Genomic DNA, 27104 nt, shown 5'->3' on the forward strand with positions numbered 1-27104 from the left:
CTACAAACTGATGTAGCCAGGCATCCTTTCTACTGGCTAGCTGCCTCTGGATCCCTCTGTATCTCTAGACAATTTTCTACCACTCAGCAGTTCTTTGTGTTTCCTCACATTACTTGCCACTCCCCTCCCCCTTTCCTCTTCTCCCCCTGCTGTTTTGCTCATCTGTCAAAATAATTTTTAATTGTTACCTTGTTCTGCAGAATTCAGGATGACAATTGTCTGCAGTACCTGTAGTCAGTTCAGCTGAACAGGGTGTAAACACACTGTATGCAGGTATAGTTTGAGAGTGAACCTCTAATTACCCCATGGGAATGCCTTCTTGGGTTTTCTTCCCCCTCTCCTTTGTGTCAGCATTTCACCCAGCTTTCTTTGGATGATGTTTCCATAGTCCATATCATTTGATACAGTGACAAAATCCTGGAAACACTTGTGTGTTCAGAATGAGTTTGAGAGTGATGGTTCAAGGCTGTGTGGAAATCTGATGGTGTAAGGAAGCTGCTCTTGCTGTGGGTGCTCTGTGCTGCCAATTAAAGGCATTCTTCCAGTGGGGCAGTCTGATACCCACAGTGCTGCCTGCCAGGTAAATCTGTCCTCTCCCCAGGTTTTGCAGTACTGAGGATCTTCACTGGCCCGAAGCTTTGGGTGAAGGGAGAAGAATCAGTTCAAAACCTTTCTGCTGGGAATTGCGCAAGAGGCATTCCAGCTGGGGGCAGGGGTCTGTGTGTCTCTGCTCTTTTACACAGCTGAAGCTTAATTGGTACAAAGCTGCAGATAAGGGTGCATGTGCAGAACTAGAGTGAAGTTAATTCATGCAGAAGAGCTTGTCTCACAAGTGGGAGCGCTGAGCAGAGGGAAGAAGTCTCCTAAAACCATTTAACTTTGCAGATTCCCTGCAGCACTTGGCTGCACGCAGCAGCGGTGGGAGCCTGTCAGCCCCTGGAATGAAGCGGGGCAGGCTGCGTAGCAACTGCATTGAGAAGTGGTAACAATTCCCAAGTGGGGCAGTAACAAAATCGATTTTTCTCCCCTTCAGCTTGGCAGCTCTCCAGGTGCCTGCTCTGGCACAATGAAGTGTGTAGCTGGGGAGGGAGGGACTTTGGGTTGATGTTGGTGGGGGGGTGTGATACAAAGAGGCAGAAGTTTAATCACTGACCCGATCACACTCGATGGATTTATTTCTGGACTCAATTTCCCAGGAACTCCACTATTCTACACTGGGGAAAATGCCTCTGCTGAAGTTTCTCTAGCTCCAGCTTCGTGAATAAAGATCTGTCGCTTTGGAGTTATTCACAGCAGCTCTGTCACTACTGACTCACCCATCTGCTTCAAGAAAATGTTTGCTGTCCACTTGCTAGCTTTCCATTTCACAAAGCTAAAAGAGGATCAAATAAAAAAGGTAAGATGCAGCGTCAGCTGATTGCTATTTTAAGTGCTGTGTTACCCAGATACGGAGGGGTCTGCGGTACCTAACACAGACCACGTAATGGCATTAGCCACTAAAACCATTCAGCCAAATGGGGTAGGAGGTATTTAGACCTTAAACCACCTGACGAGTGTGAAAATAGGTCTGGTTAGTGGTTTTCCCTGCACAGTTATAAGTGTTCTCCCAGTAATGGAGCAAATTCTCTTCAGTAAGGGAAAGCGCTTAAGCTTTATCTGGCATGGTGTGGTAGAGCCCAGAGGACAGAAAGGATGACTCTTGCTGAGTTGCTTTGCAAGTGTAGCATGAATTATGGGATTTCTCAATCTGAGTAGGAATCAGGAGTCAGTCATGTAGCAGGGACAGGGAAGACACCTGTGGTCTTTGGTCTGGGTCTGCTGAGATTTGTGAGAGATTTCCAGCTGGTGTTGGGGTTCCTGAGCCTCCTCTCTGGTTATCCAAAACTGGCTAATCACTCTGATATTTATAGGTGTGTTTAATTACAGTTGGAAAAGCTTGAGATGGCTCAGATCTGAAGCTATCAGTACTGGGAATGAGCTGCCTAATCTACTTCCATGGCTATGCTGAAATGGGTTTTTGGACTTATGTCCATCATAAGACCATGTGAGATCTGTAAGCTTCATTGATCAGAGGTCCTCTGGTTTGTGGACATGTCCCCTGTGGGCCCCTCTGTATTCCTGATGTCTTCACTGAGTGCTGCCAGGCTCTGTCCTCTGCTTTTCCAGCCAGCAGGAGGTGGGGCTGTCTGTGGATGCATGGTGGGAGATCCAAGGTCCTAGTGCATAGATCTGCTTACATCACTGAGCTCATCAGCAAAGTGAGCCACTCTGGGTTCTCCTCTCTCTGCCCAAAACAGAGTGGAGTGGCTTGTTCCAAGGAAGACTTCTTCCCTTAATTCCGTTGTGGAGAGAGGCATTCCAAGAGAGGTACTGGTATCTCATCAATCAGGTGTCTCTGACTCAGTAATTCCCTTTTATCCCTAGGATTTAATGTGATCAGAAAAAGGCCTCACTGTGCTTTCCCTCTGTGAGGAGCTCATCTCTTACTGGACAGTACTATTTCTTCTTTCTTTTTACTAAGAAAAAGACCTTGTGGAGCAGTACTTGGATGTAGTGGGCTTTGCAGAAGAACATCCAGCTTGCAGCTGGATGAGGACAGTGGAGATGAGGGAACAGAGGAATTCTGGCAAACTCATCAAAAAAATCAAAGTCTTTCTGCAAGGTACAAACTAGCGCTTCCTGAAGGCAAGAAACCACATGCTACTCAGACTTCTCTTTTAAGTAGCCTAGGGCAGACTGTACAGAACAGAACTGATTTCTCCCTTATTGGAAAGAAGGAATATCTTCCCACCTCTCCCTCCCCAGGCTTATTTACTCTGTGGTGGCAAAACCAAGAGCCTGCCTGCTGTGAAAACACTGCAATTTCCATAAATGAGGCAAGGCACTGGTGTAGCACAGCCTGGCCATTCCTGTGCTGTAAATGGTTATGAGAGCAGGGCCTTGCTCTGGTTGTAAATCAGGCTGAAGAACCAGCAGGCTTTCCTGGGCTCTGCCTTATCTAGCTCCTTGGAGAGAGACTGTCTACTCCTGTAGTGGGTAAACAGGGTGGGGAATGCAATGTCTGTGGGCAGCAGGGGGCTAGTGCATGTTCTCTGCAAGCAGACACAGTAATTTTTATTACTCTTGTGGGTTTTTTTCCTCCCCAGGAATTTCTTTCACAAGGCTGTCTGGGTCTGTGTCAGAGTGCATGAGTGCTGTATGTCTCCAGTCACTGTATTTTCTTCAAAAAATCAGTACAGGTGCACAGGCTAAGATGATGGATCCTACACAGTGGTGAGGCCTCAAAAAATCCTTGGAGGAAATCAAATGCTTGCGCAAACAAGGGCTACAAATACAAATCTGAATAATGGCCTTTTCAAGGCACAGCTGTATCCAAAGGCAGCTGCTGCTCTAGGACAGTTGTAGTTTAACACTTTCTCCTCTGTGTGTGTTCAGTGAGTGACTTTAAGGATCCTGGCTCTTTCAGGTGGGTCACTGCTGACCATCAGTTTAAAATGGGACTGTGAATAGGTAATTAGTTTGTGCCTCATTAAAACAGGTGGCAAATCCCAATTGCAGCAAAGACCAATTTATCTACAACCTGCATTGCTCTCTGTTTAAACAATGCAACCTTTTAAATCCTGCCATATTGCTGATGAGACTTGGTCTGTGTCCTTCCAACCCTCCTGACCTCCCTGTGTAAATGGGAGTGATGAAATGCCCTGGACTGATAAATCACCATAACAACGTAGCCCATGGTGCAAGAGCTGAGTGTCTGCAGCAGCAAAGCCCTGGCAGCTGTCCCACCTCTCTCCCCTGCCCACCTCCTCTGGTCTCATGTACTGGAGAGTGGGATGTGAAAACAAATTATCCTTCAGGGGACATCCAGCTATTTGGAGCACACAATTATTATGCCTGGATCATGTTAAGTCTGCCCAGTGGAAAAGCTTCTGGATGTTGACAGATGCCTTTTTTTTCCTGTGTTAATCTTTTGTTGTATCCAGCTATGTAGTTTCTAGGCCATACTACTTATAACCCTGCACAGATAAGTGTCAGTCCCATGGTCCTTAAGGGAAAAAACCTTTCACTTTGCCATGATGAAGCTGTTCATAACCACTGATTAGCTTCTCTGCCAGTTTATCTGAATGAGCTGCTTCATAGCTACTTTTGAATTCTTTTATATTCAACTGGCTTCTATTTTGATGTATTCTGTGAGTTGCAGACCTTTAACAAAGGGTACTGATTGCACCCAAAAATGTGTTTTAGATGTAATCCTAGAATCACAAGAGAATGGAGAGCAGAGCTGGAGTGAGAAAAAAGGCTTTGAGTTCCAGCCTGGCATGCCAACAAAGTTAATTGTCTGTGGAGTGAAGCAGTAGCTGAATAGATGTTTTTGGGTTGTGGCTGACACGCTTGGGTACTGATGGCATTTTCTGGACCTGCCTCAGAGAGGTCAAATTCTCACCAGATTGAGATACTTTGCAGTTCTAGTTCATTATACCTCTACCAGGAGAGTATGGTGTGAAAACAACTTGTCAGGGCCTCAAGCAAATCTCATGAGCTTCCATAGCATAGCATTGTCAAGTTACTGAGCCATCAGAAAAGATGGCAAACTTTTGGGCAGCAATTCACCAAGGCTGTGTTAAACATTTTCAAAACAGAGTTTTTTTTTAGAAGAGTGACTGTCCTGATGATGACCTGGAACTTGCTGGCACTGCCAGCCACAAGATCTTGGGTGCTGAGGTCGGAAATGAAACGATGAATGCAGAGCACCAAGGAGCCTGCATGCCTTTGAGTAACACCTTCCACCTTTGCAGGTTGACAGGTATCTGTACCACCTGCGCCTCTCTGACGATGTCTTGCTGGATGTGATGGCTCGATTCCAGGCTGAGATGGTGAAGGGCCTGGGCAGGGACACAAACCCCACAGCCACCGTGAAAATGCTGCCGTCGTTCGTGCGCTCGCTGCCCGATGGCTCAGGTGAGTCCCCCTGCTCCAGCACAGCACTGCTGCTTCAGCAACATGAGCTGCTGCCAGGACTCTGGGATAGCCCAGCAGAGACACAGGGCAGCCAGTGGCTCTGGGTTACTGCCTGTCTCATTGAGAAGGCACAAGTGTGTGTATTGAGCCTGGGGGAATGCTGGCAGAGTGGGTTTTTTTCCCTTGCACCTGGTGGATTTTGACCTAGTGCTGCTTGTTTGAGGAAAGGACTTGGTGCTCAGGAACAGCTTCTTCCCGAGTGCAGGCCCTGCTGTAGGAGCTGTGGCTGGACATGGCAAGGGCAGCCTCTACAGCTCAGAGCCTGCAGTGCAGTGTGCTGTGGCTGTGGGAAGTGTGGCCTGGCCGCCTTGGAGCTACAGGGAGGGCAGGATGCTGCAGTGAAACCCCTCAAATTGACAGCAACACAGAATGCTCAGAGCTGCGATCGCCAAACTCTGCACTGCTTTTACAAATTCCCCAAAAAGTGATCCCTTCTGCCCTTTCTTGCCTTTCTCATTGGGAAAATCTGCTTCTGGATGGGATCTACCAGGAAACTGCTCTGCTTCTTCAGCTGAGACTTGAACAGAGAGGGAGAAATTGCAGTAGTGTCCTCTGGGAGGATATGATATGAGATAGGAACTAAAAGCCCATCTTGTTTGGGGAGGTATGCACATACAAAATCAGTCCTCAGCTGGCTCCTGGTAATGCAGCCTGACAGAAAATTACTTTTTTTCCCAGGTTTAACCAAGTTAATTTGTGTAGGATTTTATGTCTGGTTTAGGTCAGACACAGTGGTGTAAACAAGCTGTGCAGAAGACCAAAATGTTAGCCTTTTACCTTATTTCCACGTGACTTCATTCCTTCTGAAAGTATTTTTCCTGCAATTAAATGAGGAATAACAGTTTCAATAGCATAAAGAAGACATTTGAAGGCAAGTCCCTTGAAATGAGGCATGTCTGAGAGAAATTATACACAAGCTGACTGGATGGAAGGGGGCACTCTTCCATTGCTGCTAACTTTGTCAAAGAGAAAGAAGTACTTTCTTAACCCTTGCAATGTCAGTGACAGTCACTGGTCCTGAGGGTGCTCCTGTCCTGGAACAGCAGCAGAGCCCCTGAGGCCAGGAGACTCGGAAGATTGCAGGAAGATTGTCATCAGTTGGTATTCCTCAAGGCCAAGGTTGGACAGTGCTCTCCTGACCTTTGTGTGTGGCCCTTCCAATGTGTCAAGGATATGCTGCAGCATCAAGCTGGGCTATATCTTATTGTCACATTGCCTACTCTAAGTATCACATAGATTTTTCTATATTTGCTCTCTTGAAAAATTCCTGTTGGTTTTTTTGCTTCCAGACAGGTTAAAACTTCCAGGATGTTTAAACAGCTCAAACTTGGATGGTTATTCCCCATTTGCAATTGCAATTAACTTTGAGATTATTTTAGTGCCCTCAGTGTTGCTGCCTGAAATGACTCATATAGACCATCTTCAGTTTTTCATTGTTTAGGTTAATTAATGGTCTGACTAATGTCACAGTTTACTGAGTAACCCAGTCTGCCTCCTCACCTTTGATAGCTGACCATGGTATTACAGGTAGAATTTCCTGCTTCCTTACCTTTCAGGACCAGATTTAATAAAATTTAGTCACATGTTTGGACTGTGGAACAAAGATCATGCCAAGGCTAGGTACATACCTCTGTGATTTCCTTTTGGGAAGGGCATTTTCCTGTGTATGGGATAAACAATTGCTTTATTGTAGCTGTGAGGCCAAGCTGTCCTTCCATCTGAGCTTTGCTGCTGGAGATGTGTGTCTGAGCAAGCCTGTGAAACAAAATGGTACTTTCACAGAAACACCAAAAAACATTTGAAAAGGATTGTGCTGGTTGATTTTGGGTAGAAAATTAGCTTTGCCCCATTTGGAATTCGACTTTCGCACTAGAGCTGAGTTAACATATGCCTGCAAATCCTGCGTCCTCTACTGGATACAGGTAATGGTCTCACATTCTGATTGTTCCACATTTCAGGTGACAGTTTTGCGGCCTCTGTGTGCTCTGGTTGGTTTTGCAGTTGCTTTGGGCCTTTCTTGCTGAAAAGCTCCTCCTTCTGCAGTGTGGAAGGAGCAGGGTAGGCAAACCCAAACAGCCAAATAAAAATTAAATTAGCTATTACCTAGCAAGCAGAAAGGAGAGACCTGATAGCCTTGCTTCAAATTTCCAACTCAGTCTTGCTGATGCTCCCAGGCCCTTGGGATAAGGATCTGCCATGATGGGGCAGGAGGGGCTGTGGTGAGGGAGGGCCCTGGGCTGTGGCCATCAGCCTGGCAGCTGAGCCACTCTTTGTGGCCATCCCCAGTGATGGTTGCCCGCTTGTGTTGCAGAGAAGGGTGATTTCCTCGCTGTCGACTTGGGTGGCTCCCAGTTTCGTGCCCACCAGGTGAAGGTGTTCGATGATGGGAAGCAGAGCAGCCAGCTGGAGAGCAAGTTTTACCCCACACCCAAGGAGGTGACACAAGGCAACGGAGCCGAGGTAGGGCACTGCTGTGCTGCTGCTGTGCTGGCACACCCGCCTGCAGGACACAGCCCAAATGTGCTCTCTTTTTGTGCAGCTCTTTGAGTACGTTGCTGACTGTCTGTCAGATTTCATGGAGACCAAAAACCTGAAGCATAAGAAGTTACCTCTTGGCTTTACATTTTCTTTTCCATGCAAACAGACCAAGTTGGAAGAGGTAAGATGCATAAAGAAATGCTCTTGTCAAGCTGAGCTCCTCGCAGATTCTGGACAAGCTGTTGAATGCGGGTGTTACCCTGTGGCTTTTATGTGGGGTCATGTTTACATAGCTCTCTAAAGAAGGCATGGGTGACTTTTGGCATTTAACTAGACATTCATTTCTCATCTCAAGGCAGCATGATCTTTAAGCTAAAGCTATTCTATTGCTTTATCAGTACCCAGTTCCACAGGAACCATGTGCTCCTGTATTAACACTGTTAGAAACAGACATGTCCTTTTGTGTCTTGAAGTATCTTTACTTTTTTAATCACTCTCAGGTTTTATTATTTACAGTTAATTCTGAATAGGAAATACCTGTGGTTGAGCTGCTTGAGACATCCCTTGGGGAAACAAAGGGCTGGTTGCAATTATTTTGTGTTCTCTCATCTTCGCTTCTCTTATTTCTGTGTTTGGGTTCCAGTCCTGCAAGTGCTTTTTGCTTTATGCTATTAGATTGTGATCAGCATAGGAAAAGCCCCATGTGCTTTAAATGAAACACAGGGAGAAACATTTACAGAACTGGGACTTTATGACTGTACCCTTTTGGTTGTGTTGGTACTGACAGGCACCCCAAGGTAAGATGTTCTGTTCTGTTTTGGCTCAGTTTTGTGGTGTGGAGAGACATAGTGAACTTCTCCACACACTTTAGTCTTGACTGGCTTTGTAGGTTGTGTGCTAAGCTTTGTGTGCTTTTGGGTCACTGCCCTGTTACTTTTCAGGGGGTTCTTCTTGCATGGACAAAGCACTTCAGGGTCCGAGGAGTTCAGGACACAGATGTGGTCAGCTCTCTGCGCAAGGCCCTCCAGAAGCACAAGGCAAGTTTTGTACCTGCAGGAGCTGAGCCTGAGTGGCCTCAGAACATCCTCCTGGGAAATCAGCTCTTGGTGTGGGGGTTCTTTTGAGAGTTGTCAGACATCCTCCAGGGATGGTCAGTAGCAAGTGCCCAGCATGCCTGTACACGTGGTAGATCTGAATCTCTCTTGCAGCTCTAACTCAGACTGCCCGGTATCAGCAAGGGCAGCTGCCAGCTGTTAACCCAGGCTGGCTGTGACAGCTCACCCACCCCACTGTCTCAGCCCAAGGGAATCTCTTGTGAAACTACTGGGTGAGATATAAAACACTCAGTAATTTCACACACCGTGTTTCACAGCCTGGCTTGTGGGATGGAGGTTGGTAGGGGGAAACTGTCATCTCAGATTGGCACACTTACCTCTACCAGGGCTAGCCTGTCCAGTCTGTAGGATGGAGCCATTGATTACAATTTTTAAGGTCAGCAGTAAGACATGATTAAATCTGGCCTTGAACTAGCATCTAACCTTTGAATAACACTGTGTCTTATTATTTTGGAAAGCCTGGCTTTTCATGTTTGACGCTGTTGCTAACACCAGCTAAGAAATACAAGGCATCTTTCTGTATCTTTATGACTTTGTAGGAAAGAGGAAATTCTGTTCTCTCTCGTGGTAAAAATCCAGCCTTGATTTTGGTTCACTTCTTTTCCTGCATCAGTCTTGTAGTTATTAGTAACAAAGGATCTGAGGCTTCCTGGGTGAAGTGTGGCCTCCTCCTGGTGTTGGCATCTGAGTTGCAACAATCCTTTGATAAATGTGAAAGGAAAACCGCACAGCCTTGATGGAAGGGCTTTTTACTTGAGTGTGGTATTGCTGCACAGCTGTAGCTGCATTTTGTGTGTTTCCTGTCCCATTTGGTGGGATCTGCTCAGGTGATGGGATGTTATCCTTTCACACAGCCTGTAATCACAGTATCACAACATTCACGCCAGTAACATGCCACTTTTCTGGCAAATGAGGTGGGATTGGGGAAAAACAAATCCTTCAAGCAAAGAGGCTGGTGAAACCCTTGAGAATTCAGAGATATTTGTAACCTTACAGGGTTGTGGGAAGAATGTTGTAAAAGGAAGTTGCGTCTTCCAACCGAGGAGTTTTCCTGAATGAAGTCTTCAAAGTGCAGCCCAAGGAGTATGTCTGCATGGTGGTGCTTTATCACACAGGAGGCTTTCTGAGCTATTTTTTTTCCCTGTTAATCACTCATCTTTATGCTATTAGGACATAGATGTTGATGTTTTGGCGCTGGTCAATGACACGGTGGGAACCATGATGACTTGTGGATATGATGACCAGCGCTGTGAAGTTGGACTCATAATTGGTAATTTTTTCTGTTCACCATGAAGGGTTTTTTCCCTCTTGTTTGTTGAATTACTACAAATCTGAAGTAGGAGGGAGTTTCACAATACAGGAAAAGAGCAGAAAGCAAATGGAAAAAACAATGGTTGGATTTTCAAGCCTGGCTGCCTCCTGTAAAGCAGCTGTTTTTATGCTGATCACATTGCTGTTAAATACCACAGTCCCCATTTTGTCTGGGCTCAGTTGTGACCAGCATACTAAACTTTTCTGCTGACTGTATAGAAAATTACTGTGTCTGTCCAGAGAAAGCTGAATTCCCCTCACGTCTGGTAGTTAGTACCAGCTATGCTTTCCACAGTTTTTCCATTTCATGCACTGTGATGCCTTTTATTAGGCACACAGAAGTACATTTGAAAAAGAAAACATGTTTTTAAACAAGTCAAGCCTTAGAATAATTTCAGGTTGTTTTTCTTTTTCCTTTCACTGTGAAATGATGATTTCACAGGTGCAGGTGGCCTACACCAGCATCTTGTGCCACACGGTTATGTGTTTTTATTTTCTTCCAAAGACAATGTACTGATTTATTCCCAAACATGTGGACTTAAAAAGCACACATGGAACAAACAGCAGTTTATCCAATACCCACAGGCACTGGCACCAATGCCTGCTACATGGAGGAGATGAGGCACATCAACCTGGTGGAAGGGGATGAAGGGAGGATGTGCATTAACACCGAGTGGGGGGCCTTTGGAGATGACGGTGCTTTGGATGATCTCCGCACAGAGTTTGATCGGGAGCTGGATCTGGGATCTCTCAATCCTGGAAAACAATTGTAAGTGATTCCCTGACTGACTTGCAGTCTGAGTTCTCAAAGTGCTTTTCCAGTGCTTTTGCCAAAAGCCCCTTTGGAACAGGAATTGTCTTAAGTGAACCTGAGGTGATTTGATGCTGGCTCTGTCTAATCCAGATCTTTCCCTTCTGGGAAGGGTGAGTACTTTTCATACCTCCCTGCTTCAGGCCAAGGGATTGCTGCTCCAGTTGCTCATGTGTTGTTAAAACCAGGAGGTTGCTCTGGTATGATGCTGTGGAGGGCTGAAGAGAAGAGCTGGTGAACACCTGAAATCCTTCCTGTGCTCCATTCCAGGTTTGAGAAGATGATCAGCAGCCTGTATTTGGGGGAACTTGTAAGACTCATTCTCCTAAAAATGACAAAGCAAGGTCTGCTCTTCAATGGGAAAGTGTCAACAGCTCTGCTTACTAAGGGCAAGATTGAAATGAAACACGTGTCTGCAATGGAAAAGTAAGAACTTGTAATATGCTCTTTGAGAGTAGCCACTCTCAAATTTAGTCTTTCACAAGCACAGCAGTGATAGTGAAAGTGTAGTTAAAATCTGGGAGTGCTGGGAACAATCCTGAACTGTTCAAGTCGATTTTGCTTTTGCCTAGGAGAAAAGTTGACCTTTCTGTAAGCAGGAGTTGGTGTAAGATAGTTTTAGTTGCACAGTAGTGAGTATATTGGTAAGCATCCCAGATGCAGGTTGTTTAAATAACCTCTCTGGAGACCTGAGTGTGTGGGATGATTGCTGCAGTTTTCAGCCTCTCTGATGTGGGAATACTGGGGCTGTGGAGCTGTACTACAGATTGTAGATCAGCTAATGGATGACTGCATGGAAAACTTGGATTCTGTGTGTCTTAAAGAGGAATCCTGCTCCTCATGGTCACTCCAGGAATTATTTTCTTTGTTGTATTGAGTGAAGCTGTGTATCTATTCTTGTGCTCTCCTTCTTTGGACTGTTTTATCCCTTATCTTCTTGACTAACTGAGTGGTAAGTTAGGGGCTCAACAGATGCTGAACCCCAGGAAGCAGCCTCTCTCCCCTGGCTACTTTTGGGAATGCTGTGGGAAACACATTACTGGTTATATGGGAACCAATTATGGCGCTGTCTGATGGGCTGTGTCGTGGTCTCCTCTCATTTCTTTTTGAGCCAAGACATTGATTTATATGTTTTTGCATTTGGTGACGTACTCCTTTGCTTTGGGGTTAGGTACAAGGAAGGTCTGAGCAACACAAAAGAGATCCTTACGGAGCTGAACCTGTTTCCCTCTGAGGAGGACTGTGTTGCTGTTCAGCACGTCTGCACCATCGTTTCCTTCCGCTCGGCCAACCTCTGTGCCGCCGCCTTGGCAGCCATCCTGACCCGGCTCAGGGAGAATAAAAAGCTGCTGAGGATGAGAACCACTGTTGGGATTGATGGGGGACTCTATAAAACCCACCCCAAGTGAGTAACTAAAGAGGATTTGGCAATTGCTGGCTGTGTGTTGTTGTTGCTAAGAGCCTTCATCTGCATGTGTGTGTGGCTTTGCAGAGAACTGCTGGTTTTGTTTCAGCTTTGGGGTGAGATCTAACTGGATTAGTTATTGCAAAGCTGTCCCAGCAGCTTTAGAATTTGGAGTGGAGTTGGTAAAACATGACACCTGGAATAATGGTGTCAGAGGAAATTCAGTTGATTTCTCTTGGGCCTCTAGGACGCTTGCAGTTCACTGTGGGTTTTTTACTTTCTATCTTTCTCCCTCCACTACCTCCCTGTTTTTGAACCCATGCTTTCCTAAACTGGAAACTTTCTCCAGCTATTCTCCCAAACTGGCTGGAGGTCTGATTACAGAGGGAGATGAAGCAAACCATGCCCCAGAGGCCTGTGAGAGCCTAAAGAGCCTCTCTGTCCCCGCCAGATACGCCAAACGCCTGCACAAGGTGGTGAGGAGGCTGGTGCCCACATGCGATGTGCGGTTCCTGCTGTCGGAGAGCGGCAGCGGCCGCGGGGCGGCCGTGGTCACGGCGGTGGCACGCAGGCTGGCCACCCAGCGCCGGCGCATCGACGCCACGCTCGCACCCTTCCTGCTGCCCCTGGACATCCTCCGAGAGGTGAAGGACAAAATGAGGGCTGAGCTGGAATATGGGCTGAAGAGGGAGACGCAAGCTGACGCCACGGTGAAGATGCTGCCCACGTACGTGTGTGGGACGCCAGATGGAACAGGTGAAGTCAGTTCCTGCTCACCTGGAGGCAGTTCAGGGAAGCTGCTCGTCTGTTTTGGAGGGGGGGAGGGAATATGCTAACTAATTAATGCTAATTAATGCACATTCCAGGAGGATTTATGTTGTCAAACCGGTGCTTCTTGCTATGTTATCTGTTATCTTCAGCCCCATCATAGTAGACTTGATGGGATAAATGCCACAGGGAACACTGTGCTACCATCAGCATGTCATTCTGAAGCACCAAAATGAAATACCTTTCTTCTCCTTCAGAGAAAGGAAAGTTCCTCGCCCTTGATCTTGGTGGCACAAATTTCAGGGTTCTGCTGGTCAAAATCAAAAGTGGAAGAAGAAGATCAGTGCAAATGTATAACAAAATCTTTGCCATTCCTTTGGAGATCATGCAAGGGACAGGAGAAGAGGTAATCTCAAATGAATGTTTAACTGGTTCAGACAAGACCCATTGTATGGGATTATTTGTGAGATTTATATGCTTCTTCTTTCCTTCCAGCTCTTTGACCATATTGTCCAGTGCATAGCAGACTTTCTGGAGTACATGGGGATTAAAGGTGCTCGACTTCCTCTGGGCTTCACCTTCTCCTTCCCCTGCAGGCAAGCCAGCATAGACAAGGTAGGAACTGCAGCACAGGATGGGTCAGATGGCAGCTCTGCATCTGCTTGGTAAATTACATCATTTTGGGCAAGGGTGACTTGTTGGTTTGGAGGATTTATTACTTTACTTTGCAAATTAGTTGTGTTTCATGAGAAAGTTATTCCCCCTGTGTTAGCCATCTGCCTATGGGAGGCAGAATTTTCACTTCTTGTCTCTGGTAAGTGGTGGACATGACTTGCTTTTGTTCTATAAAGATTTAAGCCCTCACGACAACAAAATGAAGTGCATATTTTTAATAACCCAGGAATATCCTTAACTCTTCAATGGCATGAGATAACAAATAGCTCCTTCTGCTTGCTCAGCTACAACCCCAGGTTGTTTTCCTAGGTGTGCTGCACAGCTCTGACTGTGTAACTTCTGCACTGCATTAGCTTCTTTTTGTTGAGTGTCAGTGGACAGACCTGAACTTACTTGTTCAGCTTGGAAGAGTTGGCTTTTTGACAGATATCATATCTTTCATCTCTTCAGATCTTATGTAAGGAAAGATTATTCTTAGGAATTTCCAAGAAGGGCAGGGGATGTTGTGCTGCTTAGTTCTAGTCAAATATGTAGGATATTGGAGAAGTGAGAGACTGCTATTTTATTGAATGTTTTTATGTCCTGGTGGGGTTCACAATAACCTCTAAGCCTGGAAACTAGTCTGCTCTGTCTCAATTTTCAGCTCGCGGTTGAGAGTATACCAACAGGACTTGGCCTTTTGTGGAGACATGAATTCATATGCCTTCTGCACCCACAGCTTAGCATTTAGGTCTTGACAAACGATTAAGAAGCAAATTCCACATCATTGGTGGCAAACTGAGTGAGACACATCTGTGTCAGGGTCCCATAATATGTTGCTCTGTGTGTTTGGTCTTTTGCTGTTGCTAGAACTTGAGGGTGTTTCTTAATATTAGCTTTTTTTCCCAGTTGTCTTCTATTTTATTTTTTTTCTTTTTATTTTCTTCTTATTTGGACAGACAGTCCAGAGCCACTTAGGAAGTGTAAAGCTAATTCAGGTAACCTGGAAATCAACTTCTGTCAGGCCAGGTCGTTGCCTGAAAAGAAACAAATTAGTGATGCCTGGAGTTGTGGGATCATCCCAAATGTCCTTCAGTAAACAATCCAACAATTAACAAATGTTCATTAATGTTTAATGGGTGTTTCATGATTTATGGCATTTAAGTATTTTTTGCAGTCTTTCCCTCACAGGTAATAAAAAGTGGCTGTGTGCACAAGAGGTAAGATGAGGTTTCCCAAATGAGATTTAGAAGGTACTGAGTGGAATAAACTTGGAGCCACTACCTTCAGCAGTTGAGTAACAAAGATAAACACACAGCCTGCACTAGAGATCCAAAGTAACCTGTCCAGGGAAACATGTTATTTGAAAACAAAAAAAGAAAAAAAAAAAAAGCATTTGGGTGGGAGGCAAGAAAAAGCTGATGCTTGCAGTGTACAGCCTGCTCTCTTTGTCTTCACTTAGGACTTTCTCTCTCTTCTGTTTCAGGGAACACTTGTGGGATGGACAAAAGGATTCAAGGCAACAGACTGTGAGGGGGAAGATGTTGTTGATATGCTAAGAGAGGCCATCAGAAGAAGAAATGTGAGCTATTTTTTTCTGCTTATTTTTGGTGTATTTAATGCACCCTCCCTCTTCCTCTGGCATTCCGCTGGTGAGCGTGACTTGTGTTTTAGGAGTTTGACCTGGACATTGTAGCGGTGGTGAATGACACCGTTGGGACCATGATGACTTGTGGATATGAGGATCCAAACTGTGAGATTGGCCTAATTGCAGGTACAGTGATGGTCAAGTGACCACGGTGAGAAGGAAGCACCTATGCAGAGCTGGGCTTTGGGATCTGTAAACCAACACCTTTTATTTGAGTTTGATATATGCTGTTATTTGTTTCTTGGGGTTCTTGGCAGATTTGTGTGGTATTCAGCAGGAGACTTAATGACATCTGTGACATGTAAGTTCCTGAACCTGCTGGACTTTTGATCATCTCTCTGATGGTGTCTAACAAGTGTATGCAGGGTAAAAGAACACAAGCAGACAGAGCATGAATTCTTGTTTTGACAAGTTACTGTGTAGCCAGGTCATAGACCATGGAACAAGAAAATATTTTAAAAAATCTGAATGAATTCTTGTTGGGCTTTTTAGATGATTCCTCCAATAGATTCCTCCAAGTTTTGATCCAGAAATATATCTAAGCACAGAATCATAGAATGGCCTGTGTTGGAAGGGACCTTGAAATTTGAGATATGGCAAAGAGAACGTTGAGATGAACACTGCAATCATATTTCATAATTTTGTGGTGCTGCTTAACTTTTCCAGCTGAAGTCTTGTCATTTCTTCCCTTCTAGGAACAGGCAGCAATGTTTGCTACATGGAGGACATGAAAAACATAGAAATAGTGGAAGGGAATGAAGGAAAGATGTGCATTAATACAGAATGGGGAGCATTTGGTGACGATGGCTGCATTGACCACATCAGGACAAAATATGATAGAGAAGTAGATGAAGGCTCACTAAACCCAGGGAAACAGAGGTAAACGTGATGGTCCTGATGCCAAGAGCCTGCTGAAGTCAGTCTTTGAGAGACACTGGCTGCTTTTTAGAATGTGCTTAATGAATGAATAATCAGAAAGGAAAATTTGATATTGCATTTCTTTTGTTGCTTGATAAGTAACCTAGATAGCAAAAAAAAAAAAAAAAACCACCAAAAAACAACCCTACAACAAAACCAACCCACAAAAGAAAAAGTGCTACCAAACAGTGCAGCTTTTAAAGATCTCCCTGCAAAGTCTAGGCCATGCTTTGTTCCTCCTCTTAGGGTGATTTTTCAAAGGCAAAATACAACTCAAGCAAGACCATAAGCTGAACTGGACTGTTCTTTGTTGGACAAAGATTGATTAAGTGTAACTCACTGGTGAATGCATGTGGGGACAGGGAGGAGTTTCACTTCAGTGTGGACTCTGGCTTTAATGTTGTATTCTGCTGAATATTGCAAGGGGTTTTTTTTCTACTTCTGTTACCATTTGGCATAGGTAAATATATGGTAATTAATGTTTGCCCTTGAAGTCACTGCAAGAGATTTTTGATGATTGAAAAATGGAGTTTAATGGCTATTGCTCTGCAAACTTGGACTGTGTTTTCTGGAGTTCACAGGGCATGTACATACCACTCTTGCTAAACAGAGCCATCTCTTTAAATGTACATTTTTATTCCTCTTTTGACTTAACAGGTATGAAAAAATGACCAGTGGAATGTACCTAGGTGAAATAGTAAGGCAAATTTTGATTGACTTAACCAAACAAGGCCTGCTGTTCAGAGGACATGTTTCGGAATCACTCAGGAAAAGAGGCATATTTGAAACAAAATTCCTGTCTCAGATTGAGAGGTAAAGCTGTTAGATTTACATGGTTTAAATCCTTAAGCTCATCTGGGACACCTAGAAAACAGTCTTTTGCAAGTGTGTGGAGCCCTTTCCTTCAAGAAGTCGATTAATTCAGTTATAGTTTTCTCCTTTGTGCATCCCCTGCCTCCAGAATAAAAGTTAAAAATGAGAAACTGGGGGAGTTACAGAATTATTTTTGTAATTATATGAATTATCACTTCCTGTCCACACAGCTGGGTTATCTTGGATGCCTTAGCCACCAAGCTATGTGATTCTGTGGGACTTAAAACAATACTTATTTAAGAAAGCAAGAAGTCGGTGATACATGAATATGTGCTTACCTATATATCTGTGCATAATTGCAATGGTCTCTAGGCTGTTTGAAACTCTTTCTGCTGTGGAAAGCCTTGAAAGGAGTGTCTCAGCCTTGAGATCTAAGGTAACAGTCAGGTGGCTGACCTGGTCCCACTCCCTCATGACTTTGGCAGTCAGATGAATGACTGCTGTTCGTGCCTGCTGGACACGCAGCCTGACGTGGCAAAGGGCATGGCAGGAGCAGCTTTTCAATCTGAATTCAGACAGAAATCTGCCTTAAAATACCTGGAGAGTGTTAGAGCTGAAGTGGCCCCATTTCCTTTGCATCACACTTTGGAATTTGGAGCTGCTGGAGCTTTCCCTAACACCTCTCTGCCCCGTGTGCTTCCCCGTGCGCAGTGACCGTCTCGCCCTCCTGCAAGTGCGGCGCATCCTGCAGCAGCTCGGCCTGGACAGCACCTGTGACGACAGCATCATTGTCAAGGAGGTGTGTGGAGTTGTGTCAAGAAGAGCTGCCCGGCTCTGTGGGGCAGGGCTGGCCGCTATTGTGGAGAAGAAGAGGGAGAACCGAGGTGTGGAGCGCTTGCAAATCACTGTTGGAGTAGATGGGACTCTGTACAAGCTCCATCCACAGTGAGTACCTTGGTACCACTTTCCCTTTGCTGTCTGCTCATTTGCACTGTGAAAGCTTAACAAGCTGTACCAGCTTTCTGCTGAGATGATTAAAAACCTGAGAGGGGATAAGGATCTAACACATTCCCCTGCATTTTGTCATTTCCCTTTCCTAGCCATAGGATCCAAAACTGAAAAGTCCAGTTACCACTGGGAGGCTCTTTTCTCTGGGATGTTGGGTGAACTTCATACTTATTTTCCAGATGTTTTGGCAGATTTCTACAGTATCTGAGTCTCCCAGATGAAAAGCTGTCTTGAGTTTTTGGAGTTGGGTCAGTATTCTGTAAGCAAGGCCTATAGAAATAGGTGCATCAGCTTTTGAGCTGGGAGAAGAGAACCCTCATGATCTCTGAGGGTGTGGGCAGTGCGTGGCATCATGCTGAGCAAAATTCAGGTGGAGAAATAAAAATGAGAACCTGATTGTGTACAGAGGTTTGTATGTTTCATGAATAGGAGAAAAAGCAAAAGAAAGCAATGGCTGAGGTTATGGCTCCTTATGGGGGAATATGAAGATCTCAGATCAGAAAGCAGCTGCTAAAACGTTCTTCTGTTCTTCTCTCCCTTCCCTTTCAGTTTTTCTAGGGTCCTGCGTGAAACAGTGAAGGAACTGGCACCTCAGTGTGATGTGACTTTCATGCTTTCTGAAGATGGCAGTGGGAAGGGAGCTGCTCTCATCACTGCAGTTGCAAAAAGATTGCATAATGTTGGACAGAAGTAGAAATGTGTGGTCAAGTAATTTCAGCACTGCCAGGCATGTGCAGTAGGGATTTGCTGGGTGGTGATTCAAGATAGCTTTGCCAGACACCAGTACACAGGTACCTTTTTTGGGGGAGCAGCTGGTTTTGACCAACCAGGATTGTGGATTTTTGCCCTTTGGTAACTTGGATTAGGTGTTTCTGCTCTCCTCTGGCATTATGTCTTGGCATACCACAGTCTGCTCAGTTCTGTACTCCCTGCAGTGCATCTCCAGTGCACATGGGAGGGTGAAAACAAAACAAACAAAATCAACCCAAATGTGTCTTTTTACATCTTAATTAAGGTACTGCACCACAGCTGAGTTTATCAGTTTCTTAGGATTTGTGTGCTTAGTTTTGTCTTGGCCTGGCTCAAAGAACACTGAGATTCTGATGTTGCCTCTGATCTAGTGGATATATTTGTTCAGTGCTAAATTTACAATAAATTTGCAGGTTGAAATAAATGAATTGACTTTGGTCAGTGATGCTTCCCCCACTGCTGCACTGGTTGTAATACTTCCCTGAGTACAGGAGGCATGTTTAATAGATGAAAAGGAAAAAAATGTGATTCCACAGAATATCAGTTGGTGTCAAAATATGTCAGTGCATCTGAGTCATGTGAAGCTAAACCAGTGCTGGATGGATTCTGACTGTGACTGATTCTTTTGATACTGAAGGAAAAGGAGAATGCAGAAGGAGCTACAGAGTCTGCAATGTCTGTGTCAGGGCTACATAGAGGGTATCAAACAGGCCACCAAAATAGCTGTGTAGAGGGAAGAAAAAAATCACCTGAATTTCTAAAAGTCTCCTCTTTGCTTTCCCTCTGTTATCCTCTTGCACGTTCCTGAGAGAATTGTTTCCATTTCATGCAAAGGAATTTATTATCCTTGGTTTTCATTTTCTGTTGCCTGCTGCTCTGCCTGTTTGTAAATAAATCTGTGCTGTTGTGAGCTTCTGCTTCTCTGTCCAGTGCATCTTCTGAGTTGTGGGAACATGCAGGCAAGGGGGAGCTTTCTTTAAAACTGAAATCTTTAAACCTAAACCTTTCTGTAAGAGCGCTCAGCAGCACTTCTGTGATTGTAAAGGTGCTTTGTGGACAGAGTTTTGGCCTTGTGTGACCAAATGTCCCTCGCCTGATTTACCCAGAAGAATCCAAAACAATAATATGGTACAAAGAAGCAGCAAAGCTGTGTCCTGCCTGTTCTCAAGGATTCCTGTATCTCTTTTAATCCTCTCTTTGTGAGTATTTGCTTCCTTGTGGGCTGACAGCAGAAAGTGGGGCCGAGAAATGTGCTTTTGACCTAGTTAGGTCAAAAGTAAGTGTGGTGCAGGGGGGTAAGCAGTTTGCTTTATGTAATAATCTGTAACAAGTCCGCTGCTGGGTTTAAATTTAGCAATCACAAATGCAAAATTGGGAGGTACAGACTTTTGCTGTTTTGTAGCTTTTTGAAAAAGCCAAAATGTGCCAACAGCTCTTTGTCTGTGTTGGAGTTACTGGATGGCTAGAAGATACGTGCAAGTAATTTTCACTTCTGAAGGAATTCCTCATGGTGCTGAGCTCACTGTACTGAGCAGTTGCGAAAAGGCAAGCTGTGAGCTCATTACATTTAATGTTTTCCTCGTTTTGTCAAGAAACTTAGAATTTTACTTTTTCTTTATGTTTCAGAATCCACAGAGCTGCAGAAGCCAAAGCTTCCTATGTAGTAAGGGCAGTTATCTGGAATGGAAGTTTGTTGCTGGTGATGAGCAGGTTAAATTTGGAGGGGCTGGATGTAGATATAAAAAAAAAAAAAAATCAGATATTGAGTCTATGTGGGGCCTAGAATAGCTCTTCTAGGCTGTTTTAGGCCCCAAAGGTAGAAACAGGATTTTGGCACCTGAAATCTAGTGCTGTGTGTGGTTTTGGGCCTTTTTGGGGGAGTGGAATCTGCAAAAGTGCACCTGTGAATGAAATATGTCCCTGTACATCTGGAACGAGGTGATGCAGACTTGCCCCAGGATGGCCACGTGAGTATGGTGCAGAACACCTTTTCTACTTTTATTCTAAAGCCTGTTCTGCACAACTGGAATGCAAATCAGTGACAAAACAAAGTAAACCACTCACATTTAGAAAGAAATCCTATCTTGCTTTGGTTTTTCTTTTTAGTCTTTTTGGGAAATGAAATACTCGCACAAAGTCAGTTTACACCTCTGCTGCAGTTATTCCTTCTTCTGTGGTAGATTAGGCCCACAAAATAATATTTTTTTGCACGTGCAGTTATATTTTTCCAGTGAGTCTGTGGGTCACAAAGTGCTCAGTGGCTCTTGCTGAGGTTCCTGAAGGCCAGGCCATGCGTGCTCCCTCCTTTCCTGCAGGCAGCTTTGCTCTGGAGCTGGCTCCCACGCGACTCAGATCCACATCTTCTGGGCAGGGAGATGGCATCAGAGCTGGGAGGGCAGCTCTGGGAATGAGCAGAGCTTTGCTGGGCAGCCTTGGAGAAAGGCAGGATTATTGGCCACTGTGGGATTTTACCAGGGATGCAAACTTCACTTGTGGTTTCGCAATAAACACGCGACGCTTCGGCTTTCTCTAAACCAGAACATTCTCCGTCTGGGTAATGATGCAGCATCGAGTTCCTGATTATGTCAACATGTGGAAACTCAGTGTCTGGTGCAAACTTGCAGTCCCCCTTGTACAGATATTAAACTGCTGCAGCAAAACACCTCTCTGCCATCTGTACCATCATATGTGGTGATTCAGTTGAAAGCCCTAGCTCGCAATGAAAGTAGAAATGTAACACAGCATATCCTGTGCTGAACAGTATGTGCTGCAGTTCATCACATGGCATTGTCAGTCAATACCAAATAAAATGGGATTGTTCTGGCTTCACATCTTAGATTTTTATTTTTCTGCTTTTCTGCTGCTTCTTGGATGGCTTTGTGATGCTTCATTTCTGCTTGCTTTCCTTCCAGTTAATACATTTAGCGCTTGAATTTATCAATTTTGTTTCGATGCCGCTTGAAGACATGAACATCTTTTTTCACATCTAGGTCACACACATAACTTGGAAAATGGAAAGATCTTTAAATCACAGGTGTGACAGAAGAAATTACTGAGAGAATGAAATAAGGTTTGTGCCTTTTAGGAATTCCCAGCAGATGGTTGCAGTTACCTTTTCATCCATGGGGAAAAAAAATAATCCTAAATATGTTGTTTTGCCAGCTAGAGACACATTTTGGTGGCTGTAGATTTGGACAGCACTGGCCCTTGTCTCATAACCCAGAGAAAATGCAGTAGCAGCTCAGTGGTGACATATTCCCTTTGACTCCGACAGAGTTCAGAAGTAAATATAGGATCATGTGGAAATCCTTCAGAAATCCTGATTAGCATGATCTCCCTTCTTGAGAAGTCAATATTATATAGGATTAGCAGATTAGTGTAAAGGAGTTTGAGGCTGAAATGTAGGTAATACCAAAATGAAAGTATTGTCTCTTTGAACTTTCTTGATTTGTTTCTTTGTGCCTGGTGAAATGAGCAGGCTTGGGCTTGAGGTCACCGTACGAATTAGGTGGAGGGGGGAGCGAGGCAGGGGGAGCAGGAGACTTGGTGAATGCTGTCCTGTTCTAGGTAAACTTAGAGTTTCTCTAGCAAGGATCACCGCTGCCTTGAGCATTGTGGGCTTATCCAGAGCATTTCTCAGACTACTTGTAAAGTCAGTAGCTTGTCAAGTGATAAATACACATATAGATATAAAATAATAATATAAGGGACCTATTCCTGTACATAGGTGGCCTGTGGAGGTGAGAGGAGGAAGGGAAATAAGGCAGATATCTTCTTTGTCCCAGCACTGAAATCCACTCTGTAAAGCTGATGTGGAAAGCAAGATATAAAAGCACCAAAATTTTAATTAATGTTTTCCTTTCCCTCATTGATACTATCACCTTGCAGGTGCACACCGAAGGTGCTATAAACGTGATGGGTCATGTCTGTCTGAGAGAGGAATGCCAAAATAATTCTGATCTTGTTGTGTGCTTTTTTAACACCCTCCAGATGCCAGCCCCATCCCTGCTTAGCATTACACTTCATCTGCACTCTGTGTCTGGGGGCCTCACACAGCACAGGCACCTCTAGAGTCAGTAAAGGCTGTGCTCTGTGAAGAGAGAACAGATTTGGTAAGAAACCTGGGGAACTTGGGTTCCTCCAGAAAGCCCTTCCCACTGGCACAAGGAATTGGCTACAGGAAAATGGACAAAGGGCTCCAGGTGGGAGGATTCCTGTGCAGGAGCTGAAGAACTGAATGTTGGGGAATCTTGACAAGCAGGAGCTTGCTGGGAGGAGTGGAAGGAGGTCCTGACTTAAAAATCCCAAACCTAAAGCAACCCAACCCTCCCAAAACAACCCAAATTATTATTATCTAGAAAAGTCTAAGTTAAAACCAGACCAAAGCTATATAAAAACCGAAAAGAGACAAGGGAGAGACTGAGTCTGTTTCATTGCCACTGTATTTTATTTCCTTCTTTTGCTGGGAAGGAGAAAAGCTGTTTGGAGAAGAGGGGAGAGATGTGTGAAGATGTATGGCACATCAACAGTTAAAGCTTCCCCATAAATTTGTCACTGCAGATCAGAACAACTTGAAAGTAAGTTTTAACAGTGGAGAAAAAGGATGACAGCAATTCAAGGTGTGAAACGTTAAGAGCTGTTAATTACAAGGACTGTTGGAGGGAATTAACTGAGTTAAGTGGTTAATGTGTTTACTGTTAATGGGGGGGAAGCACTGGGGTCCTTACCTTACCAGCATCCATTTTATTTGGACTTGGAGGTGAGATGTAGCTCCCAGCCTCAGGCATTTCAGAACAGGGCTCTGTTCTCTAACCCACGGGTGTTATTGATTCAGTTTACTTTTCTGAGGGCTGTTTTTGTGCTTTTCAATTTGCTGCTCGGATGTTCAGCTTGCCAAAGGTTTCTGTGCACCTGGGAAGGCCCCGTTCCCGTAGGGCTGGCTTGGCCAGGATGCTGCGCCATCTGCTCAGCCATTGTAGAGGACTGTCCTCATCCTGTCAGGCTTGTCCCCAACTGGGAGCTCAAAAAAGGCCACTCTGTGTTGCCACAAGAGTTGGAGAGCAGGGAGGTGTGGAGGGGATGGACTTAACTTAGCCCAGGCTCACCTGTGGGGTGAGCTGAGATCCTGGGGCAGCAGCCACCTCTGGCCCCAGAAGCATAAATAAAGCAGGATTAGGGCTGGGATGGAAGTGGTTAACGGAGCAGACCAGCTGGTGATGGACAACTTGGTCCTAGAGGGGAGCTCTCAGCAGGAGGAGAAAATGGATGGCTGGAATGGCACAGAGGGAAAGGCTGTGAGGGTCTGAGCAGGTAAACAAGGAAGGTGATTTCCCCATCAGGCACGTCCTGAATACTTCAAAGCGGAAAGTTACAGACGCTGATTTGGAAGCAGCTGATTCTGGAAACAAATGGGATAAATACTGGCATGAGAGAAAAAAAAAAAAAAAAAGTTGAAATGCCTGAAGGGCACATCTGCTGTGGCCAGCGATTCTGCAGGAAATGCACTGAAATCAGAGAGAGTGGAGGAAGCTGGACATGAACACAGCTCCCAGTGAAGCCAAAGGAAAGCCAAGGGCCTGGGAAGTGCCTGTGATCGTGTGCTGAGAATTTGGCTTTCTTTCCCTGGCTCTCCAATGAAGTAGCTGTGTTTAATGTGGGCCCGAGTCTGGCTGTGCTGAAGGAATTGTAAAGGTGTTTTGTGTTCTGAACTCAGATATTCTGCCCCTGAGCTTTTTCTGTTGCTTTCAAGTGTGTGTTTTCAGAGCAAGGTCTAAAAAGGGTTTTCAGAGCCGTAGGTCTAAAGCTCAGTCTGTTAGTCTGAAATTTGAATAATTGCATGGTCATTAAATTTTGCACAAAAAGGAATTGACTCTAAAAGCAGCTGATATGTTATCATGATTAGAGCAATAGCAATGCCTTCTTTCATCACAATGAAGTTACATTGTTAGAGAGCATAATTGACATTTTTTATTGAAAGATTAAGAAGAATTTGTTTACAGCTCTCAAACAAAGAGGTTTTAATTCAACAAACTGCAGCAGGAATAAGCAGTAAGAGGCATTTTCATCTGCTGGCCGGCCAAAGCTTTAGCTGCAGAATGCTGTGGATAGAGAAGTATGAAGGAATTTGCAGCTCAATATCTGCCCAGTAAAGCGTGCACCACGCTGGCAAATGCCAGAAAGCTGACGGGGAGAAACCTTGAGTGCAAAGAAACAAAGGGCTGTAGTTAATATCAGCACCTTTTGGGAAGACACCACGGCTTTTGGAGACCAGCTTGATGCCACCCATTGTGCAAAGGTCAAGGTGTGGCATTTCTGAGGATGCTTTTGCCACGGAGCCCTCGGGATAACACCTGCCTACTCAGCTGGCTGCTAAAGTAGGTATCTGGGGTTATTTTTGTTTCTCTGGCTTTATTGCTTCATGGTCTAATAGGCTCAGGAGCTAAGTGGTACTGGCATTTCAAAGTGGCATGTTGTGATTGGAAGGGGGTGCTGTGGAAGTGTTTGGAAAGCAGATCCAAATGAAGCACCATTGTCATTCGACTGCAGAGAGGCTCTTTTGCTTTTCAAATATACTTGGGATCCTGTTTGTGCTGGTGGTTGTGTCTTACTGTCCACAGACTGCTCTCCAGATAAAGCCAAGGGTATGTGAAAAATTCGGGGTTTTTTTAAAGCAAATTCCTCTCGTGCAGTTGGAAGTCATTTGGATTTATTGTCCCAGCTCTGGTCAGAGTTTCAGAGCCCAAGTCAAACCCTGCTGTTCTGAATATGCAGGGCTGCAGAGTGAGAAGAAAGTCCCCTCAGGGCACATGGGGTGCTGACAAATCTCTGCAAGGAGGGTGCTGATCCCAGCAGCCAGGGGAGATCTGTTACACCACCACGTGCAGTGACTCTGCTCTGAGGGGAGGGAAGGGGCTGGTACTCTAAAGCAGGAGAGCTCCTCACCTGTGCCACACCTGCAAGCTTCGTGCTGGCAACCCAAATGTGCAGCACCTGATACAGAGGGCAGGTGATAAAACAGCTGAGGGTGTTTTCTGGGTCTGAATGTTGACTGATAGCCAGAGGCTGTTCTTGCTGTTATCTGTCCAAAACAAGGTTATAGATAAAACTTGTGATTAAAACATTTTTTTTTTGTGTTGATGTCAAATGTCAGAGTAGAAATATCCTGCTGGGGGATGCCCATGGGTCTGTCATGACCCGTGTTCTTTTTGTGTCTGAAAATCTGAGAATGAAGACAGGGATCCAGAATCTCTTCTGGATTTGTATTTGACCTGGTGTGGCTACCTGACACCCAGCCAGCCTGCCTGCAATCTCTCCCTGAGCGAGACAGGGGACAAAGCAGGAGGAAGAAGCTCGTGGATGGATATAAGGATGGGAGATGGGTCACCCATCTTCACCATGGGAAAATGTGATTCCACTTGGGGTATATTAATTAAAATGGATTTGGATGGTGAGAAACAGAGACAAAATTACTGCAACACCTTCCCCAGTGTAGAAGTGTTATTAGTGTGCACCAGTACCCCCCAGTATGGATACCTGTGCCATCACAGTCTTCCCATGGAACTCCAGAAGCACAAGAATCCAGCCTGGAGCAGTTCCCACTTTTCCTCACAGAAAGCCTTCCATTCCACTGCCACCCTGAAAAACCTGAGAGAGTCAGAGTGGCTTGAGGGAAGAAATGTTGGGATGGGGAGAGAGGACAAACCCAGACACACCACATTGATGCTCAAGGACCTGGCTGGGGCTGACCCCTCTGGGTTTCTGATAACCACTCCAAAATGTTTCATGACAGCAGCCTGTAAAGTTGAAGAAACCAAAATTTTGCTCAGTGGTGTGCTGTTTGCAACTCCCTCCAGCCTCTGTTAAGGCAGCTCTGGACTTTACCCAAAAAAATCAAGAGTATCACAAGATTATCACAAAGCAGCTCCAAGTCTGTGGTTTCTCCGGGATGATGCTTAGCTGCAAGCCCAGCATCTGTGATTGTTTTCCTGTACTGACATTTAATGTGAATATTTTGGTTCTTTCAAGGCTTTGTGTGTTCTTTTAATTAGAATACAAACTGTTAACAGGACTCAGGTGTTTTATTGCACCTTTATTTGCTTGCTAAACCTGTGTGTGGCAGGAATCTCAGGGCACCACGTTATCTTGGGGCTGTGCAAGGGCCAGTGTCTAGCTGCCATGTTCCCTGTTTTCACCGTTCTTCTGGGTCACACCTGTGATCCACTGCCCATATGTCCCAAATTCCCTCTCTCTCTCTCAGAGTGATGTTAGCTGTCAATGTGCATCTGCTGTGTCCCAGCTGCTGGAGGCATTTTTAGGAGAGCACCTGTCTGTGGGGTGTTTGGCTTTCAGAGACATCTTGATGCTGTGGGGTGAGATGTGAAAACCTACAATTCTGCCTTTTTTTTT

At 45.0% G+C, this 27104-nt stretch overlaps 2 protein-coding genes across 10 annotated transcripts in view; both read left to right on the forward strand.

Moving 5' to 3' along the window:
- Positions 1-721: 721 nt before the first annotated feature.
- Positions 722-19122, forward strand: LOC111931491 (hexokinase HKDC1-like). Of its 2 annotated transcripts, XM_023930143.2 has the most exons (19): positions 722-982; positions 1197-1396; positions 4797-4959; positions 7331-7479; positions 7559-7678; positions 8439-8534; positions 9783-9882; positions 10509-10692; positions 11005-11160; positions 11906-12139; positions 12591-12895; positions 13165-13313; positions 13403-13522; positions 15048-15143; positions 15236-15335; positions 15905-16088; positions 16785-16940; positions 17652-17885; positions 18498-19122. In XM_023930143.2, exons 2-19 carry the CDS (start codon positions 1334-1336, stop codon positions 18640-18642), a joined length of 2754 nt encoding a protein of 917 aa, XP_023785911.2. In that variant the 5' UTR covers positions 722-982; positions 1197-1333; the 3' UTR covers positions 18643-19122. The 2 variants fall into 2 exon arrangements, with proteins under 2 accessions (XP_023785911.2, XP_023785912.2); XM_023930144.2 differs by lacking the exons at positions 722-982; positions 16785-16940 and having other exon boundaries at positions 1156-1396.
- A 449-nt stretch (positions 19123-19571) lies between these two features.
- HK1 (hexokinase 1) overlaps positions 19572-27104 on the forward strand; it is a 49633-nt gene continuing 42100 nt past the window's right edge. Inside the window, exons 1-3 of one of the 8 annotated variants that reach the window (XM_086900180.1) lie at positions 19617-19897; positions 20131-20243; positions 20325-20665. The gene's annotated coding sequence lies outside the window, so the exon portion shown is untranslated. Of the gene's footprint in view, positions 19898-20130; positions 20244-20324; positions 20666-21688; positions 21769-23402; positions 23458-23753; positions 25073-26806; positions 27024-27104 lie in introns of those variants that run through there. The other 7 variants (XM_086900175.1, XM_086900177.1, XM_086900174.1 and 4 more) reach the window with 7 other exon arrangements.

The sequence above is a fragment of the Cyanistes caeruleus genome, chromosome 8, assembly GCF_971803275.1.
Source record: "Cyanistes caeruleus chromosome 8, bCyaCae1.hap1.1, whole genome shotgun sequence".
Classification (NCBI taxonomy): Eukaryota; Metazoa; Chordata; class Aves; order Passeriformes; family Paridae; genus Cyanistes; species Cyanistes caeruleus.